The sequence below is a fragment of the Peromyscus leucopus genome, chromosome 2, assembly GCF_004664715.2.
Source record: "Peromyscus leucopus breed LL Stock chromosome 2, UCI_PerLeu_2.1, whole genome shotgun sequence".
NCBI classification, from domain to species: domain Eukaryota; kingdom Metazoa; phylum Chordata; class Mammalia; order Rodentia; family Cricetidae; genus Peromyscus; species Peromyscus leucopus.
In genome coordinates this window covers 74,536,974-74,559,149 of record NC_051064.1, presented here as the reverse complement: position 1 = coordinate 74,559,149, position 22,176 = coordinate 74,536,974, and the positions used below count along the sequence as shown (strand labels likewise).

The following is a 22,176-nucleotide window of genomic DNA, read 5'->3' as shown; positions in this document are numbered from 1 at the left end:
AAAGCCAGATAGCTTTTTGTAGTTCCTCTCAGTATGTCTTGCTGGTGGCTCTGTCTTCAACAGGGAACCATGACTCAATCCTGAATTATAGAACCTCTCAAGCATAGAGGAAAACTACCAATGCCTATCTCACAGCGGCTCACAGGTAATGATTAGGCTCCTAAGAGCACAGTGAGGGTGTAATATTTTTAATTATAATTTTTGAGATTATAATAAAATTACATCATTTCCTCCTTAACTTTTTTGTTGTAACTCTTCCCTGTACCCTCTCCACTCTTTCAAGTTCATAGCATCTTTTTTAAATTGCCAATATATGTATTATTAAATATGTAAATAGAAGCTGCTCAATCCATAGAATGGTGTGTAAATGGTGTGTGTGTGTGTGTGTTTTCAGGGCTGACCATCTTGTACTTGATAATCAATTAGTTTGCTCTTACCTGGGAAAGACTATTTCTCCTGCTTTAAGTATTCTTTAGTTGCCTGTACCTCTTTGTCTATCATTGCATCTCATGAATTCTCCTTTTCCATGTGTGCATGCCAGTTGGTGCATCTTGGTTCATCTTGTTAGTGAGACTTCATGGCTGTAACTCCTGCATTTAAGGTTCTAAGATCATTGGAGAAGAATGGGTAGAAAGATTGTAAGAGCTAGAAGAATGAGAAGTTTTCTGTGTGATTATATCTCTGACGCTGTAATGTTTTAGCGCTGTAGATGAATATGGAAACAGCCTTCTAGCTTGCCTTTCTCTCACTCTCTCATCCTTTGGATGGTCCCTTCTGGTAATATGAAAAGGTGTTTGGAAGGCCTGTCATTAGAACAAGGTAGAACCATAAGGACACTGCTGCAACTAATCTTTACAGTTACTATCTAATAGGAAGACAGGGTATTTGCTATGAGCCTGACCTTGGAAATCAAATCATTTTCTGATTTAGTTTCATTGCTTTTGAACAGCACAGCCTTTAGCAATTGTAGCCAAACTGGTACTCTCCTCATGTGCAACATGTGAGGGATGAGAGGGGTCATCTTAGGAAGTTTCTATGATGATTAAATGAAACACTGCATAGAAGCATTTAGTCATAATGTCTGATATGTAAGTGTATAAATGTTGGTGATGGTAATAGTCATGAGGTGATCATAACAGTGGTAACATTCTTTACTAAGAAATGCTTTATAGGAAAAGCCAATCTTTACAAAGTATTATAAAGGGAATCAAAATATGACTTTAGTGAAATAAAATAAAACTAACAATATTTAGTTTGAAGAAAAGAACACTCAAGGCAATGTAATCAACTCTTTAATGAACTGCTCCAAAAACGTGTTAGTAGATGCATCTTAGTTAGCTTGGACAGCAGAAGTTGCTTCATAGAATAAGATCCTAGGACCCTTCAGATGTTAAACTTCTTGAAAGTATACTTGCTGCTTGATAAGTGTTGAGTTTGCTGTCTCAGAAAAGACCAGATAAATGTTCATGCAGACCTTATGAAGACAAACCTATGGAAGAGGAGAGATTTTGGAAATCACGTGTAACCCAAAAGAGATCATAGATTTGGGAGGATGAAGGTAAGAGAACACAGAGAATTAGATCAGGATTAGAACAGAGGGAACAGTGAAGGGGATGCATAGATTGAAATGGATGAGATTAAGGAAGAGATGCCCATGTTGAGGAATGACACTGTAATTCACCAAGAATCCAGTTATGAAAAAGAAATGAAGAATATTGCCACTCACTCCAGAGTTTCCGAGAAAGCTCTAATTTCATGTTTTTCTTCCTGCCTCTGGCCTGACACTTGGAATTGTCAGACAGTGTGTCCCAATTTCAGTTTCCAGAAATACAGCAGATTGACACAGAATCTCAGGAGCTCAGGTGCTACAGGAATCCCGTGGGGAACTCTATGAGGTTAATGAGGTCCTCCCATGATCTACACTTGTCACCCCTTGAGCTGCAAGCAGATTGGAGCCTCAACACAGCCTTGTGGAATGATTTCTGACCAGATAGAATCCAGCACTTACCGGAGATACTAAGTGATTACATTTGGCTAGGATAAATGCAACAATACTCTGATGCTGACATCTCTTGGTGGTAGAGGAAACAGCATTTAAACATTCGTTTGTGCTCAAATGTCCTATTTAGTAGACATTTATCGAGCACCTACTATGTTCAAGCTTGTTATAGGCACAGGAAAACTTAAAAGGGTATGCAGTTTGAGGCATAGCACATACTAGATGCACATTAAATAACTATTTAATGGGGCTAGCTATATGGGTAAATTGCTTGCCTTGCTAGCCTGAGGACCTTAGTTCAGTCCCTAGAGTATATGTTAAAAAGTTGGAGAGAAGATAGTTAGATCCCAGGGACTAATTGTCAAGCCAACATAGCTGAATTAGCAATCTCAGGATGGTAAGAGACCCTGTCTTTAACAAGAGGGTGGAGTTGGGTGGTGGTGGCACATGCCTTTAATCTCAACAGTTGGGAGGCAGTGACAAGAGGATCTGAGTTTGAGGCCAGTCTGATCCACAGAGAAAGTTCCAGGACAGCCAGGGCTACACAGTGAAACCAAACCAATAATAATAATAATAATAATAACAACAACAACAATAGATAGATCCTGAAGTATAGATGAATTCCTAAACAGTCTTATTAAATAAGAAACACAGAGCCAAATATAGAGGTAATAGCCGAAGAGATCAGAGCAATAGCCATGACTAGCCTTAGCTTACCACCAGCAGTCGTTTCCACACAGAAAGAGTTTCTTCCTGTCTCAACTGAGCTTTTATTACCCTCCTGTTCTGCCTTCTCATTGGCTCTAAGCCCAGCCACATGACTTCCTCGCCACCGCCTGTTTATACAGACCTCCAGGTCTCTATGGTTGATACTGGGATTAACGGCTCATGTCACCATGCTTGGTTGTGTCCTTGACCACACAGAGACTCTGTCTGCCATGTGATTTGGATTAAGGGTGTGGGCTACTACTGCCTGACTTCTATTTATGGCATGCTGACCTCTGATCTACAGGCAAACTTTATTTATTAACATGCAAGTAAAATATCACATTTCAGCATAAATAAAGTATCACCACACTGAAGTTCCACCCTAAGTTTGTTACCACCATATATATGTACATGCACATGTATGTACACATACACAATAATAATAATAACTGCTTCCTAAATTAATGAATTCTCAAGTAAAGACATCACATCTCATATGATAAGATTTGTTCACAGAGATCAGTAGCCAAGCACAAAACCAAGAGTTGCAACATAGGCCAAAGGACCACTTATCCTGTTGTTGCCCCTGAGATAAAGGGAAAGCCAATGAGAGCTTACAGAGCCCAAGGTGTTTGCCAGGCATTGTACTTGCTATTATCAGTCTGCTATCCCATTTAATTCCCAGCTTCTCTCCCAGTTACAGATTTTACTAACATTTTCCAAACAGAATGGGAAAAGATCTTCACCAACCCCACATCTGACAGAGGGCTGATATCCAGAATATATGATGAACTCAAGAAATTAGACATCAAAATGCCCAACAGTCCAATTAAGAAATGGGCTATAGAGCTAAACAGAGAATTCTCAATAGAGAAAGCTCAAATGGCTGAAAGACATTTAAGGAATTGCTCAACATCCCTAATCATCAGGGAAATGCAAATCAAAACGACTCTGAGATACCACCTTACACCCATCAGAATGGCTAAGATCAAAAACACTGAAGACAGCTTATGCTAGAGAGGATGTGGAGCAAGAGGAACTCTACTCCACTGTTGGTGGGAATGCAAGCTTGTACAGCCAATTTGGAAATCAATATGGTGCTTTGTTAGAAAATTGGGAATCAATCGCCCCCAAGACTCAGGTATACCACTCTTGGGCATATACCCAAGGAATGCTCAATCATACCACAAGGGCACATGCTCATCTATGTTCATAGCAGCATTGTTTGTAATAACCAGAACCTGGAAACAACCTAGATGCCCCTCAACTGAAGAATGGATAAATAAAATGTGGTACATATACACAATGGAGTACTACTCAGCAGAGAAAAACAATGACATCTTGAGGTTTGCAGGCAAATGGATAGATCTATAAAAAATCATCCTGAGTGAGGTAACACAGACTCAGAAAGAAAAACATGGTATGTACTCAATCATAGGAGGATACTAGATGGAAAACAAAGGATGACTAGACTGCTACTCACAACCACGGAGGCTACCTGGAAAATAGGACCCTAAGAAAGGCACAGAGATCATCCAATGACAGAGAAATGGATAAGATCTGCATGAGCAAACTAAATGTGTGTGTGTGGGGGGGGTAATGAAGGGCAAGAGTTGAGGGAAAGAGAGCTTATGGGAGTGGGAGATCCCAGCTGGATCAAGAACAGAGAGGGAGAACAAGGGGAAAGAGACCATGATAAATGAAGACCCCATGGGAATAGGAAGAGGCAAAGTGCTAGAGAGGTCTCCAGAAATCCACAAAGATACCTCCACAAGAGACTACTGGCAATGGTCAAGAGACAGCCTGAACTGACCTACTGATCAGGGTGATAGGATGGCCAAACACCCTAACTGTCGTGCTAGAAATCTTGTCCATTGACTGATGGAAAAGGATGCAGAGATCCACAGCCAGGCCCCAGGTGGAGCTCCAGGAGTCCAATCAGTGAGAAAGAGGAGGGATTGTATGAGTGAGAATTGTTAAGACCAAGATTGGAAAAAGCACAGGGACAAATAGCCAAACTAGTGGAAACACATGAACTATGAACCAATAGCTGAGGAGCCCCCAACTGGACCAGGCCCTCTGGATAAGTGAGACAGTTGATTAGCTTGAACGATTTGGGAGGCCCCCAGGCAGTGGGACCAGGTCCTGTCCTTAGTGCATGAGCTGGCTGTTTGGATCCTGGAGCTTATGCAGGGACACTTTGCTCAGCCTGGGAGGAGGGGACTGGACCTGCCTGGACTGAATCTACCAGGCTGAGTTGAATCCCCAGAGGAGTCCTTGCCCTGGAGGAGATGGGAATGGGGTGTGGGCTAGGAGGGAGGACAGGGGAATCCGTGGCTGATATGTAGAATTAAATCAAATTATAAAATAAAATTTAAAAAGTGAGGAACTTAGAATTTTGTGTGACTGGAGACACGGCTACGTGCTTAAGAGCACTTGCTTTGCTTCCAGAGAACCTAAGTTGGCTTCCTACCATCCATATCAGGTGACTCAAGCATGGGGGGAGTCCAGAACCTTCTCCTGGCCTCTGTGGATACCTGCATGGTTACACTGACACAGACACAAACACATGCATAAAAAGAAAAAGAAAACAAGTTATATACCTTGTCAAAAGTCAATTATTATATTTGAAAGTTTGAATTTAAACTTTCATGTTTACAATGAAATGCCAGTTTCTTTCTTGTCATCTTCATATTTCTAACTCCAAAACTCCTCCATCTAATGTCCTTCATTTTTAATACTCCTGTCCTTCCCCCCAGTGTAATATGCCATTTACCACTTAAATAAATTGACCCCCTACATTTGACCTAAGCATCCATCTTTCAGGGATATGAGGAAGAAGGCACCAATGAGAATATAGCAACTTTAAGTATTCCACACACAGAGGTCTGATAAGGTAACATCTATTTTCTCCATTGTAAATGTGATTGATTTAACTCCAAATTTAACTTAAATTTGATTTTCTTCTTTCAACTTGGCATTTCCAAACTAAGAATCAATCAAACCCCCAATTATAGGCAGTGTGTGAATCAACAATGCCAAGGTATTTCTGGTTGAATTTCTCCAGCAATGCATTTTTTCCACTCTCATCAGCCATGAGAGAGGGTTGGCGGTACTAGGGAGGAGAAATGAAAGGGAAATTGGATTATTTGCTTTCTGCTGCAACAGTCAATATGGCCCAGTGGAATCCCATTCCTGCCACTTAGCACCTTTCCCTGCTGAGTGATCAGTAAGGTGACTGCAAATGGTGATATGAGCCAAAAAACTATGGTATTAGACATCTGCAGGTACTTATAATAGGGCTTGGAAATATCATTCATTGAAGTTTGGTTCCAGTTACATTTATGTTATTTTGGCCTCATGTTGGTTGTGAAAGATGATCACTGTCCCCATGTCCCCATTTGTGAGATGCAGTTTTGTTTTATTTTATTTTTTTATCTTGCTGTGGTTGAATCAATTTACAAGTATCACACAGAGATTTTTGTGGTTAGGACAAGACTTAGACATGTAAATGTCCATCTCCCAAAGCCATGCATGTTTCCAGTAACTTCCTGATCCATTTTATTCCATGATGAGGTAATGATCTTCATGCCATGTTGAAGTGGGAGATAAGAGCCTTTTTTCCAACAGGAGTGGTTCTGTCTAGTCTTCAACCCTGGAACTGAGTGATCTTGGGCAAGTAATTGTATTTCTGTGCACCTCACAGGAAATTAGAGATGGTAGCAACAATCTTCTTTGATAATTAAATGAGATAATTCTTCCTCTTACATGTAAACTTCAACAACATTGGTTGTTTTGTTCACTGTCAGCTACTTCATGTCTTGAATAGTACTTGAGGTTCAATATAACTACATTAGATGATGGATGGGTGAGCAAATGGATAGATGGATGGATAAACAAATGGATGGATGGATGGATGGATGGATGGATGGATGGATGAATAAATGGAAGGATTGATGGAATGTACATGAATAAAAAAGTTGTTACAGTGTCAGGTCATAGTAATCACTCAAGAACTGGAGAGTTTTAGATCCTACCTCTGTTTCATGCTGGAGCAATGTAATAGCATGCATGGGGACTACTGTGAGATAGATATTTTTTAGCTTGCTTCTTTCTAAAGAACTTATCGTAATGTGTTTATTATCAATTCCTTTGGCCAAAAAAAAATCTTAAGAAGTTACCTTTACTTCTGTTCTACTGTGAAATTTTCTGTTTCCATGGCAACTCCCCAAGCCCTAGAGGCTGCTTCATCATCATCTGACCATAGTACAACTTGACCTATCTATGTCCTTCCTTCCTCTTGATCTTTAGGGACAACTATGGTGTTTCACACATTTTTCTTAGTAAATGGTTGCCCAAGGATGCTGTTCAATCACACTCTTTCTACTACTTTGTCCTCCATTGTATAAATCTCCCTTCAATGTCTATTCCTTGTCTTCTGTTTCTGCAAAGAACCAAACAATTCTTAATATATTCTGAGACTGTGTTGGACACAGAGGTAAATAAGTATAGAAACCATGGCAGACAAATGTTTGCATCTGAGTCAGAAACTATTGTTTGGTTAAGTGACTACTGTGCATCACATGTAAAGCATTTTATTATAGCTGCTGCATTAATACTCTTAACACTCTTAATGTATAGGTCATTTTATTACTGTTTCTTAGAGAAAGCCAGCCAATAAACTAATGCAACTCCTCTTTCCATAATGAGCCCTAAAGACCCTGGAATATAGTGAAGGATTCCATGACCTGGGAGATAAGATTAGTTCAATGATGGCTCATTGAAAGAATGTGAGCAATCTCTGTCCTGGACCTTGGGCATCTTCCTCACCTTGGAGTCAGCTTTGTGTGCCCATGTAGAATTCCTAATAGTGAAAAACAAATCCTTTGTCCCATCCATATCTACTGCTGCATGAACTAGTATAACAGAATGCTTTCTCAGAGGTCAAGGTTTTGTTTATATGACTCACAGGATGGGATGTCATCTTAGTTTCTTTTCTATTGCTTTTATAAAATATTGTGACCAAAGCAACTTATCTTTCAAAAGCACTTAAATTGCAGGTTTACATTGTCAGATTAGAATCCATGGCCATCATGGCTGTAAGCAGGCAGGCAGAGATGATGCTGGAACAGTAGCTCACATCTTAAGGAACAAACATAAGGGAAAGTGAGCTAACTGGGAATGGCACAAGTCTTTTGAAACCCCATCCCTCAGGCCACACCTCCACTGACAAGACAACATCTCCTAATCCTTCCCAAACAGTTCTACCAAGACCAAGTATACAAACATATGAGCCTATGGGGGCCATTTGCATTCAGACCCCCACTGACATTGTCTCCCAAGACATCAGCTCCAAACACTGCTTGCATCCCATCATCAGACTCTATTCATCTAAGAACTTTTTCATACTAGACTTTTCCTTCCATGCCTCTCATCCAACAATAGATTCCATAGACTCTGGAATAGAAACTGTCACCACTGTTATGTGTGAAATACTGAAAGATAGATGTTATGTTAGCTATTTAAGGTGAGCTCCATCCACAACTCTAGCCCTTCATGTACCTTCTCTCTCTTAGAGAACATTGGTGTTAGCTTATACATGCTGTAGAGTTACTAAAATAAGCACTTTAAACATTTGGAACACTCAGATAAGAAATAAAATTTGTTCTTTCTTTTTACCCTGTGGTAATTTTAAGTTTTAGGAATATCCTATCTCTTGACACCAGAACCAACTATAATTTAATTTATTCTTTCACTTACCTTTTGTCCTACAATTGTAACAACTAAAAATCTGTGAATACCTCCTTCTGTGTGACACATTGTCTTAGGAGTTGGAAGAAAGACAAGGATTCTCTTCTTAACCTAAGCAACTTCTAAATCCCAGGCATGAGCTGTGAATGAAAGACACACAGATGCTGGATATGTGATTTCCCCCTTAAGAAACTCACTGTATATTAACAGAAAATAGATATCCATAAAATCCCAAAGTGGGATGTCATGAGGGCCCTTGTTATGCTGAACCCTACTGGGATGGCTATGCTAGTTGGCATTCTCTTTGAATGATCAGTACCCATATTATGCTTGTTGACAATATTACGTTGCTTTTGGAAGTGATTATGTATGTACTGAAATGCTACCATGTTTCAGACATTGTGTTAGGCACTTGGATGATATTGAAGGAGTTTGTTGTGAGTATACTAGACTCGGGTCCAGTGTACACTTATTATTCAAGCCTTAATGCCTACCCCAATGACACACCTCCCCCAACAAGGCCAAACATCCTAATCTTTTCCAAACAGTTTACCAACTGGGGACCAAGTATTCAAAAATATGAGCCTTTTAACAAGTTATTGGGGGAAGCATTGAGTGTGCTTATCTGAGGAGAATATGAGAAAATCCCATTTACTGTGAATCTGAAAACAAGGATGGGAAGGGATAAGGATAAGGGAACAAGTGGAATAATGTCTGAAGAAAACAGCACACAACATGGAAACCATGATGATGTTGCTTACGGTGAGAGTTTTTCAGCAATTCAGCCCTATTAGCACCTGGGCCAGGTAGCACAAAGCACATGAGATCTGAATGTGGGGGTCTTTGAAATGCTGTGGATGCCATGTTGATAAATGTGGACCACATATGGTGAGCAGATGCTATAAAATAGCTCCAGGGGTTTCAGCAAGGAGTGAGCTGGCATATATGCCAACACCTTTCTCATCCTACAAGCAGGCGGCAGAAGGAATGAGAAGGGAGGGTGGCTGAAAATACCAATTTCGTAGAAAAAAATGGGCTGCTCACTTTCCTCAGTTATGGACTATGATCAGGAATCATAAGCTAGATTAAACCCTTGCCTATCAAAAATTGGCTTTGTTTAATGTTTTGTCTCAGCAACAGAAAACCAAACTATAAGAATTGCCCCTCATTATGAATTCATTTAAACTAGTTTCCTACATCTAAATTTAAAACATTCATTCCAGGGAAAGTCACATTTGAGATTATTTTTCCATATCTGAATTTTCAGGACACAGTCCAGTCTATAGTGTTATCCTGTCCAATCCATTAAAGCATTCCCTTGAAACAAATTTAGTCTAATAGGACTTTGGATCTTTCCCCAATGTATTTCTCTGATCAATAAGACTAATATGTGAAACTGTATTAAAATCTGTGTCATTATACAGTTGTAAATAACTTATTGAAATATTTCCCAACTTTAAAATCAGTGAAGGCTACATGACTGTTTTGTTTCTGTAAAGAGAGAAGATAAAGCCCAAAAGATGACATTTAAGGATCTAATCATTTAAATGGTAATACTTTCAATATTTAAACAGTCTAGAACAGGAGGGGATTTTGGGAAAACACATTGATTTTAATGGGTTGTATTTGGCATTCTTGTGGATGGTCTCAGGCATCTGTTCAGTCTCCCAAATGGAAAAGGTAAAGAAAATTTGAAAAATATAGTGTGTTACTAGTGGAATTCAGGTGTTTCTGGTACATGGACTGCTCTCACCCAATGTGAGGTTGAACTGTTGACCTTGTGTACATCCTACTTCACAAATGAGTCTGTCAGATACGCTAAGCCTATAGGCTGAAGATGATGCCCCAACACTGTGGAGAAACCTCAGGTGACTGTCCAGGCCACTGGCTGTTTCTGTCTACTCACAAATTTTTTGGAAGTTGCTTGCATGCACTTCCTGCTTTTATTTTTGTTAGCTAATATTATTTCCTTCTTGGGTCTCTGAAGGAGTTGAAGATTAGTTAATTATAGTTGAAGATTAGTTAGTTATAGTTGAAAGTTAGTTAGTTATAGTTGAAGATTAATTAGGATAGAAAGTGAATTAGATACATTTTGGACTTAACAAAATAGGATAGATAATGGAATTATTTTCTCTGATTTGTCAAATACAAATGGACTAGACATTGTTTAGGTATTTGTTACTTGTATATATTGTATATAGTTATTGTACTTTTGTATATAGTTTTTCTCATGTTAATTATAACCTTTTGCTATTTTTCTTTTTATTAAAATAGAAAAGGAGAAAATAAATAAATAAATAAAATATAGCATAAAAAAGAAAGAAAAATATAGTGTGTTAAAGCCAATGAGCTAAACCTTGAAAGTAGATACAAAGAAAAAAGCTCAAAGAACAGGGATCAGAGGGGTCTTGAGTCTCTTCTTACTTGCCTCAGAGCACTTCTGACCATGCAGATATAATCTACATATTCTACAGTTTCCACAAAATTACTCTAATTTACCCATGCAGACTCCTCCTTCACATGCTCTGCCCTCATGTCTAGGGTCTAACACAGTTTTCCTAGGAATATAATGAGGGGAGGACGAGTCTTGAGTTTTTCTTCTAACCTGTAAGCAAACTCCTGAGCGGTAGTGGATAATCTAGGATGAGGATTATAAGTACATGTTCCTATGTGTGCAGGTGACTTGTCTCTGGATGCACATACGTAACTCATATTCATATCTATGAAGGCCAGAAGTCAGCCACAGTTGTTTCTCAGGGACTGTCAACCTTGATTTTGGAGATACGGTCTCTCATTCTAGAATCTAGAACTTGCCTTGTAACTAAGCTTGCTGACCAGTGAGCACCAGGAATCTGCTTCTCTTGTTCTTCCCAGTCCTGAGATCATAATTGTAAACCACCATGCTGTCTTTTAAAAACTGTTATGGAGATTAAACTCAGGTCTTTGTGCTCAAAGCAGGCAATTTTCTGTCTGGGCCATATCCAAAATCATAGGCAGGAGCTATTCTTATTCTGTGACATTCGAGTTTCACAAATTAAGTGTTCAATCCAGGCTGGTGAAATTGACTTATGATAAACAGTTTCTGGTGATTAAATATTTCTATGTGGCAGGTATTATATATGCATCATCATGTAATCATCATGGCAATCCTGTGATGTATTTAATATTAGCCTCAACATGTATGACCATTATTCTAGTTACTTTCTGTTGGTGTGATAAAACCATGACCAAAACAACTTGGGGAGGAAACAGTTTATTTCAGTTTATAAGCTATAGTCCATCATGAAGGGAAGTCAGGGGAAGAAGAACTCAAGGCATGAATCTGGAGGCTGAAACTGAAACCAAGAACACAGAGGGATACTATTTACTGGCTTGCTTCCTCCGGCTTGCTCAGCTGTCTTCTTCATACAGTCTCAGACTATGGCTATGCCCATGTGTGGCACTGCTCACAGTGAGCTAGACCTTTCTCTATTAATAAACTACCAAGAAAATGTCACTATAGAATGCCTAAGCGATGATCAGATGGAGGAAATTTTTCAATTGAGAGTCCCTCTTCTCAAGTGAGTCTAGATTGTGGTAAATTGACAAAAACTATCCAGGACCCCAGTGAATAGAGGTTTAGAGAATGAATCAATTCACACAGCCAGTGGGAGATATAATAATCAACTTTACATCAGTCTGGAAAAATACACAAGACAATATACTTAAAGGATGGAGGTTTGGTTGATATTCCTCTGGCTCCATTGTTTATGGATCTCATTGTGGCTGGGAATCAAAAAGAGAACAGTATAGTGGGGAAGAAAGGATCACAGACAAGAAAAACCCTTGCAGGACATGTCCCAACTCATGATCTACTTCCTCTACCTAGATTCTCATCTCCACCCTGGCAGTTCCTCCAACCATGAACTCGTGAATGAATGCATTTATTAATTGAGAATAGATTCCTTATAATCCCATCATTCTTTAGAAGTCCCAGTTTGGAACCTGGGTATACTGTGAAATAAAGCTTCCAGTACATAGATCTTCAGGTAACATTTGAAATCCAAGACATAAGAAGGAATAAGCCTTGACTTTGAGTCCAGAATAGTCTTACCTCAAAGAACACACTTGTTCTGCTACCTATCAGCAAATGCAACCACATAATGTCTTTTCATTTACTTTCTAAAGGGAATTTAATACTATACTAATATTATCAAGAATGACCATCTAAATTGGAATGGTAGGATTGCCACCTTTTAGGAGCTGGTTTCTTTATTTTTTACCAAAAGAAACAGCAAGTCTATTTTCAAATATTTAAGTCAAAACTCAATGAGAGGCTGGAAAAAATGGTATGTCTACAGCCCTCTGTAATAAATGTAATTTTATATTTTATTTATTAATTTCTCTTTGATTTTGCAAGTTTAGTACATTTGTGCAAATGTCCACCCCCAATTCTTCCCTCCAAATCTTCTCAAATACTCTGCAACATAGCCCCACCCTAATTTCATGTCTCTTTTCTTTCTTGTTCTCACATCCCCTCCTTCCCTTCACCCTTCCTTTACATCTTCACTCCCTCCCTCTCCCTCCCTTTTCCTTTTGGTTAATATCCACACTAGATAACTATAGGATCCTCTACCTCCACACCATCTCCATATCCTCACCCAATGGAGTTATATCTTTGTGTATTTGTTTTCCAGGTTTATTGAAAAGCCCAGTGAACAAGACAGCCTTGACATTGATTGCTGTGAGTTCTTGCATCTTGGCCATGGTGTGTGGCAACCAGATGTCCTGTCCACTTACTGTGAAGGTGACTTTGCATGTGCCAGAGCACTTCATTGCAGATGGTAAGAACCCAACATCAAAAATAACCCATAACTACTTTTCACTTTATACCCCAGTGGTTAATATCACCATGCATGGCACAACTTTGGAATTCTTTAATACACAGCACAGGAACAAAGAGGCATCCCATAGCTCTAGAAGAAGTACTTACTTTAAATGCCTGATTATAGGAATTAGATTACAGAGTTCCTTTACTATATGTATAAGGATAAGGTTTGTTAGCTAGAGGAATATTTCAAAAATGAATGAAGAAGAAATGGGCTCCTTCAGAAAATTCTAACAGTTTGATCAAGCTTCTCCATCCTGTTCCAAATTAAAAATGCCCCCCAAAGGGTATTAGGTAATTAAAAGCATATGACAAAAAACGTATGAGTTTTACTACAATTTTTGAATGGTCTGGGGAATATTCATATCATGTTCCCTATTACTGTGCTTTACAAGTATCTTGCAAAATTCTACCATTTATTCTTCACCCAATTAAATTGAATTAATGAGACACTGTAGTCACCATGGTCATTAGCAAAATGTTTCCAAGGAACTGATTAAGATGCTTAATGTCTATTGCTAAAGTGTCCTCTAAAAATGCCCATGTAGTTTGTTTCTTCCAGTGGGGTGTGCCGGCAGGCACCTGCTCCCCAAACCTTTCTCTTCACCGTACTATCACAGCTGTGCTAAAGCTTGTCATGGTTACTTTTAAAAAGGTGTTCATGAGCATGTAACTTAATTTGCATTTTAGTCTTTAATAGTTAAAATATGTTCTTTGATGCCTTCAAACACATCTAAGATCGTATCCTATTTACTCTCACTTCCCACCCCTGACAGCCCCCATCCTCCCTTCAAGTTCTTCTCTCACAGTCATGTCTTTTGGTTTTGTGACCCACTGAGTTCAATCAAGGACATTTTTTTGTGACCATGGGCTTACAATTATCAACTATACACTGGAGCTTGGTGGGCTCATCACTGTATATACAACTGAAGACATTGTTTCTCTTTGTCTAGAATCATTCATAGCTAATAATTATGCAGAACATGGAGTGTACCCCATTTACTCTCCCCGATCTGTAGATCAACCTAGTATTTAATACTTTTACCATACATACAACTAAATTATTTTAAAGATAGTATAAACTTGTGACTGTAACTGTACATGTTTTGAGTGTCAGAATTTTTTTTATCCCTAATGAATCACATGTACATATAAGACAGTGTGTGTGCATGCGTGCGTGTGTGTGTGTGTGTGTGTGTGTCTGTGTCTGTGTCTGTGTCTGTGTGTATGTCTGTATGTATATGTGTGTGTGTGTGTGTGTGTGTGTGTGTGTGTGTATGTGTGTGTGTGTATGAGAGAGAGAGGAGGAGAGACAGACAGACAGCTGGACAGAGAGAAGAAGATAGAAGAAACAGAATTTATAAGAAAATATGAGCAACTTGTTTCATGGAGCTCAGGGCTGAATTGCCAGAGTCCATGTGTGGCTCCAAAATTAAGATGGGAGGACAGTGATGACAAGCATGAACTGCATAAAAGCCACAGTGAAAATTCATACCACTGTGAATGGCCTGTCTGCTCTCCCAACACACACTTATTATCACTCACCAGTCACTAGTCATTAGCTGTTATATTTTAAGAGATAGACATACCCAAGCTTTAGTTATTTATTTATACACATGTAGAAATGTTGATCACTGGAAGCTAACTTGCTCAACACTGGGGTAAAACAGTTCAATGGCTAAGAACACAGAGCTAGAAGTGATGCAAGCCTTAATTCAAATTTTTGTTATCTTCTCTACTTCTCCCTTCTTTGATTGGGTCTTTTTATGTACAAGATTGGGGTGATAGTTCTACCTGACTCATAGGTATACTGTCAGAATGATGCTTATTTCTTCTAAATGGTTAGCAAATTTTCAGACAGCATGTACCTGGAGAATAGAAAAATAATAGGGACACCTGTAAGACAAATCTTAAAGGGTCTTATTAATAAAAAAAAAAAAAATCTTGGGAGCCAGGTATTGGGGTGAATGCTGAAGATCAGAGAAGCAGAACAAACCACAGCTAACCTCACCTGGCCAACTTCTCAGCTAATCCTGTTTCCTCAAACTGGAAGACTCTGAGTCATCGTCCAAATGGATCTCAGCTGAACTGCTGCTAAAAGCCTGAAAGTGTAAAAAGTCTAAAAAGCGTCTAGTTCTTGGTCCTCACACCTTATATACCTTTCTGCTTCCTGCCATCACTTCTTGGGTTTAAATGCATGTGTCTTTCATAAGCGAGACAGGAGATCTCAAGTACTGGAATTAAAGTTATATGTCGCCATGCCTGGCTGTTTTCAGTGTGGCCTTAAACTCACAGAGATTCAGATAGATCTCAGCCTCGGGAATGCTAGGATTAAAGTCATGTGCTACCACTGCCTAACCTCTATGTTTAATATAATGACTGTTCTGTTTTCTGACCCCCAGATAAGTTTTTGGGGTGCACAATATATTAACCAAATTTCCCTTTTTTTGTTTAAAATAAATTATAACTAGTGTAAGAAAAAGTATATACAATAAGTATATACAATATATACAGTCAAGAATTACATTAACAATGTCTAGTCCATTAACATGTGACAGATTCAGACAAGAAACTCCATTATATATATTAACAACGTCCAGTCCATTAACATTTGACAAATTCAGACCAAAAAATAATTTCATTATTTATCCTATTTTGGTGAGTCAGTGCTGTGGGATGTTCTGTATGGCAAATGTGTTACTCTGATTGGGCAATAAATAAAACACTGATTGGCCAGTGGCTAGGCAGGAAGTATAGGTGGGACTAACAGAGAGGAGAAAAGAAAGAACAGGAAGACAGAAGGAGTCACTGCCAGCCGCCTCCAGGACAAGCCACATGTGAAGATGCCGGTAAGCCACGAGCCACGTGGCAAGGTATAGATTTATGGAAATGGATTAATTTAAGCTATAAGAACAGTTAGCAAGAAGCCTGCCATGGCCATACAGTTTGTAAGCAATATAAGTCTCTGTGTTTACTTGGTTGGGTCTGAGCGGCTGTGGGACTGGCGGGTGACAAAGATTTGTCCTGACTGTGGGCAAGGCAGGAAAACTCTAGCTACAAGTCAAGTACAAAGTTGTATACAATATACCAAAATCCAATTCAATGTAAAATATTTAAAACAAATAGTTGCCTCTCAAAAGTAGATATTCTACCTTTTAAACTTATTATTTCTGTATCTTTTTTTCAGATTAGATTCAATAATCTACCTATAGATTCAATAATCTATAGGCACCTAAAAAGATGTAGAGAATTTTGGGGGTCAAAATACAACATTGCCTCTCATAGAAAAAATTAAAGATAATTCAGAAACTGGGACATGAACCCCCATCAGATGGAAGTGACTTTCCCAATTCAAGAAAGAAACACACATGGTCATCTATCTTCTCTAAGTCCATGGGAATATTAAGTTCAGGTAGTACTTGATGTCAAGAGACTGGCTGTGTGTCCAGTTCCCCAGTTCAGACCCGAGTCCTCCTATCTCAGAATCTCTGCATGTGTTGTTCATCTTATCCCTTCGATAATAGTCCAACACGTTCCTTACTATCCACAACTGAAACAGAAGGAAGAGGAATTAATTGATAAAGCCAGTCTTCTGTGGAGTAGAGAAGAATTTAGGAAAGATCAGTCATTTACTTGATAGTGGGCAGGGCACTGGCTCTAGTTCCTAGAGAGAGAAGGCTGTTACATAACAGAAGGATGCACAGAACAACGGTAGTGCCTATTTTCATGGACCACTGTCATCATTTTGCACTGACAACCATAAATGAATGATGATCTATCTTAGCTACATAAGTGCAGACTGAGGGTGAACAGTTCAATGATATTTTATATGTATTTATACAATTAGATTATATGTAGTTTCCTTAAAATGACTGGATAGGTTGGTGGAAAAATCACAATGAGGCTTGTCAGGAGAGCAGCTCATGTCAGTTCTAAGGAACTCCAGTTAAAACCAGATCTCCTAAGGACCATATTGCTATAGCAGCTTTCATCCTTTTTCACTGTCCCCCAGGACTCCAAACTGCCAAGGTGTTGGCCCTTTCTCCGTAGGGAAAGCTCTCAGCCCATCTTATGCATTGAGCTGTCCATAGGACTGAAATATTAGATGGGGCTGAGTAATGTATCCTGTCTTCAGAAGAAAATGAATTCTGACCTTGTGTTACTTTATAGTTATACTTGATGCTTACTGCCTATTATGGGGAAAAGGTCAAAACGACATAGCACTTGTCCAGAGCCCAGCTGGCAAGAGCAATCGATAGTGACACAGTTGCTATCCAAGCCTTTGACAACTCTTAGCCTTTCCTCCCCCTCCTCGTGGACTCCATCAAGACCACGAGTGGCTTTTGTCGGCTAAGCACACACTGAAGCAAAGTAACAAATCTGCACATAAGCTTACCGAATTTAGCATTTTTTCTCTAGCTGCTATTTATAAGTCATCTGCACATGTCTTATATCCCCCAGAGCCTAGCATTAGTATTTGTGAGGACTAAGTAGTTCCGTGATGGAACTTGAGAGTTATGCTATATATTAGTTTCCTATGATCATAACCAATGCCTCAGGTAAACAACTTTAAAGAATCAAAGATCCTGTTGTGGCTCATAGTTTCAGAATTTCCATTCATGAGCACCTATCTTTATTGCTTCTTGTCTCTAGCAAAACTATAACATCATGGAAAAAAAAGCCATGATAGGCCAAAATGTTCATCTTGGGTCAACTGGGAAGCAAACAGAGTAGAAGCGGTAATATGCATCCTTGGAAGGTGCACTCTCTACCTAGTGACCTATTTCTTCCAACTATACCTGACCTCCCAATAATGCATATATATTGCAGTTATGCATCATTTGATTCCATGAGAACTTTCATTATCCACTTTCCTCTTAATGATTACATGTACCATTTTGGGACTAGACGTACAACACATGAGTCTTTGGGGGAGACTTTCTTTCCAAACCATACTATATGTCAGTATCTCTATAAGTCTGACTTTCTTTCCATGCAACACATTTAGTCACCCCTTGAGGTCCCTTGGAGTCTTCATGAAGCTATTTGGTTTGTCCTATACTTATTAGTGTCCCATGGCTAGGTCTGTCTGATATCATACCTCCAGTGGTTTCTCACAGCACTGAATGCAATGAGTGTTTTGTTGTTGTTGTTGTTGTTGTTAGTTTGATTTTTGTCTGTTTTTTTATTTTCATCACTAAGGTGATTGATGTATTTTCCTTAATAACAAAGGTTTAGGCTTCATCAATACTGCTAAGCATACTTGACAAATAGTTATCAACCAACATTAAAAGCCGATCTTAGCTGAGATGTTAGTTTACACATCCCTAGAAACATCCTTTGTAAGACAGGCTATCTTCACATTTCAATATGGAAAGCAAGTAAAAGAGACTACATGTGAATGAAAAATCTATTTAATTATCTATTTAAATCAATTATGTGAGGTAGTTCCAGTCTAGCATAGGTTCCCTGGTCCAGGATTTGCTGTGTCTTAAAAGAAAAACAAAAATTATTGAGCATATCTGTTATATATCTCATTGTATACAACTTGGTTACTTAGATGTAGATGAAAATTGTGAGGCAGAATTTATCATCTCCATTTAGCATACCTGAAAAAATAAGGGTTAGAGTGAAGAAAACCCATATGGAAGGGGAGAAAATATGAAAGCTTAATTCTGCTTTTACCACCGTTCCACATCCTACCATTCACCGAGTTTTCAGCAAAGAAACCTCTGCAATGATGAACTGTGTTACTTGGAGACCTCGGAATGTAAAACTAGAACTCTGAGTGTGGAAGGTGCAGCCTTGGTTTGGAAATGTCCTCCTCTGCTGTTGACTGTGTGACTTTGTGCCCACTCCCTAAACTTCCTAAGCTTCTGTTTCATTATCTATAAATTGGGGATAATAGCATACTTATCGAATGGAATTACTGTGCAGAATAAATGAAATAATTCTCATAAAGCTGTTAGCTCTGTACCTAAGACCTAATGGCTCAATAAGTCAAATAAATGCTAGTAGTTGTGACAGTGTTTTCTTAATATTAGAAGGGGGTCATTGCAAGGTAATGAGTCCCTATCACAGAGATCCTGGGAGAACAGATGACCCCCATTCTGTGAAGTCACAGAAGTGAGGAGAAGGCATGAGTTGCGTTAAGCATATATTCAGTTTCCGTGGGAACCATTTTTATCAGAATCTAAATTATCAATCAACTTAATTTTTGAAGGTTTTTACAATATGTTTGTTTCATCTTTAATATTCCATCCATGATTGTCATGCATTCTTTAATGAGGCTCAGAAATAATGTAAAACTCTGAAGTTTTGGGGCCGAGGAAACAGAGTGTATCCCAATAGTTTTCTAACCTAAGTCATGAATTTAGCTCCTATGCGCGCACACACACACACACACACACACACACACACACACACACAGAGAGAGAGAGAGAGAGAGAGAGAGAAGAGAGAGAGAGTATCAATAAAGCTACAATCCATATAGATATGATTATCATAGAAATATGCTTCTGTTAAAATGTGTTTTTTTATTCAGGTCAATTTAAACTATTAACCTCATCTTGTTGGTTGAAGTAAGAGGGCTGTCAAGCCTCCTCTGTTCTTTATGACTGAGTCATTTAAATTCTGATGGTTCTTTCTGAGCCTGGAAAATCAAGTATAAATGCCCACATATCAGGATGCCCTAGTTTATCAATATGCCACACTGTGGATGTTTTGAACACATATTTGTTTACAATGAATCCTGTCTGCATTTATCTGCTTCCCACGACTAGTTCTTGTCTTTCAACCTGAGAGAGTAAGCTAATGCAAGGCTTTGTGCCTTTAATGAGAAATGAGGTTCGTAAGTGACTGCAGAGCTAGTTTGCAGTGATTTGAACACATGGGAGGAGTATTTTCAGTCCTTAGAAGGGAAAATTGCACCACACTGAAAGTGACTGCTTAGCCACAAGCTGCCAAGCAATTTATTTTAGAAAGTAGTTCCTCAAGCACCCTGCTCTCTGGACTCATCCCAGGCTTTGTTTTAAAATGTTCAGCGTTAATCACACATGTTCAAAGGAACATCATGAAGCAGGTTAATTGGTGGAAGTGATGCACAATGTGGCCCCTGCTTTTTTCATTCCTAACTCATCTGCACAGACTTAATGTTGTTAAGACAAGTGGACTGTCTTGTTTCTGTCTGCTGCTCTCCAGACCCTGGCCTGTTCATTATTCTATGTGAGAAGCAACCCTCCTCTCTTCAATGATTTGCACTCCTCCCATTTCTAAGCCCAAACGACTTCTCTTCTTTCTCAATAACACCTTCATTATATACCCCCAAGATACTGTTACCATCTTTGAGTATTTCATATACCTGTATTTTGCCTTTCAAAAGACTGCACAGTCTCTCTCCAAACTGCTGCTTGTGTTTCACTGAAATGGCTGCATTACCCTGAAAACTTTTCCTCTGGCATTAAAACAAGAGTTTACACTCCAGTTTTTGAAATTTAAAATGATTATATTTTAAGAAAAAAACTCAATATGTTATGTTTTTCCATAAAATCATTCAGTGACTCCCATTGTACTTTATTATCAAGACTGAACATGCCCTTTCTAACCCTTTGAGGCCAAATCCTCAAATACTCCCTGTTGTCTGTCTTAAGGCCTTTGCATATGTGGCCCTCTCTACTTCTCCCCAGTTTGCCACCTTTGTTCAACTGTGATTAACTTCCCCTCCCCCACCTCACCTTATATAGATCCTTTCTTAATTGCTCTCTTTCAACCTAACTTTTTTTCCTTTATTAAAGGCACTTCTATTTGCAATTGCACAACTATTTGATTAAGGTCAATCTGCCTTTCTTGGTTGTAAATTATAGATTTTTTCATACATTGTGTTTAGCACTTAGAACATTACCTAGAACAGTTGTCTCTTTCCCTGAAACATTTTCCCAGTGGGAAAAAAATTGAAGTGGTTATAATGGAGAGAGTTAAATTTTCGCCAGGGCAAGGGATTCATGGTATTGATATCCCCAATCTATTATAATGCCTAATGGACACTCTGACATGGTAAATATGTAATAAACCACGTCTTTCGAAGAATGAAGGAAGCAATGGGTGGCAAGTAGATCCAGATGCTCTGAGAAGATACAGCATCAAGAATAATAGTGCCAGAACCTGAAGGATGCTGCCTCCTGTGATTGACTTTCCTCCCTACAGTTTCTGCACTCATCCCCGAAGATAAGCAACTCCCATCAAACTCACACCCCAACCCTGACACCAAAATGAAACAAGTTTTATCTCAGAGCCCAGAAAGAGGGGAAAATATAAATTGAGCTGAGATTCAGAATGCCCAGGGGGGGAGGAGGCAATGAAATACCAATAAACCATATTAATATGCTGAAACCAGGAAGAAGAAGTTGAACTCCAACCCAGACTTAATAACTATACGTGAGCAAGTGCAGGCAGAAGGGAAGGCTAGGTTTCAGTCAGAATTAAAATGAGATCTGTAATGAAACTGGTAATATAATTATAAACTGTGAAAGCTTTTTTCCCCTCTGTCTTATTCTTATATTTAATGGGCAACTTGCTCAGCAATGGCTTGGCACCGGTGCTGGGAGCTGTGGATGCCCCCTAGAGTGGACTCATTTTTTTTTTCCAAATCTCTTCATTAAGAAAGTCTAAATTCAGAAAACTGTAGAAGGAAAAAATATGCTTCAAGCCGTTTCTTCCTTAAATAGTAACCAAGCCCCAGGTTAAACGTGACAAGGAGTCTAGGGAAGAACAAATCTAGGGAAACCATTCTAAGCCACAGAACATGTTCAAGCCTTTATAGCTATCACAACAGCCAGTGGGATTGAGAGTTTTA

At 38.9% G+C, this 22,176-nt stretch overlaps 1 protein-coding gene across 4 annotated transcripts in view; it reads left to right on the top strand.

Annotated features, from left to right (window-relative positions):
• The window catches only part of Astn2 (astrotactin 2), a 948,854-nt gene that overhangs the window by 352,430 nt on the left and 574,248 nt on the right, over positions 1–22,176 (top strand). For all 4 annotated transcript variants that reach the window (XM_028887868.1, XM_028887866.1, XM_028887865.1 and 1 more), the window contains one exon: positions 13,135–13,281. In XM_028887868.1, coding sequence (XP_028743701.1) covers positions 13,135–13,281 — 147 coding nt within the window. The remainder of the gene's footprint in view (positions 1–13,134; positions 13,282–22,176) is intronic.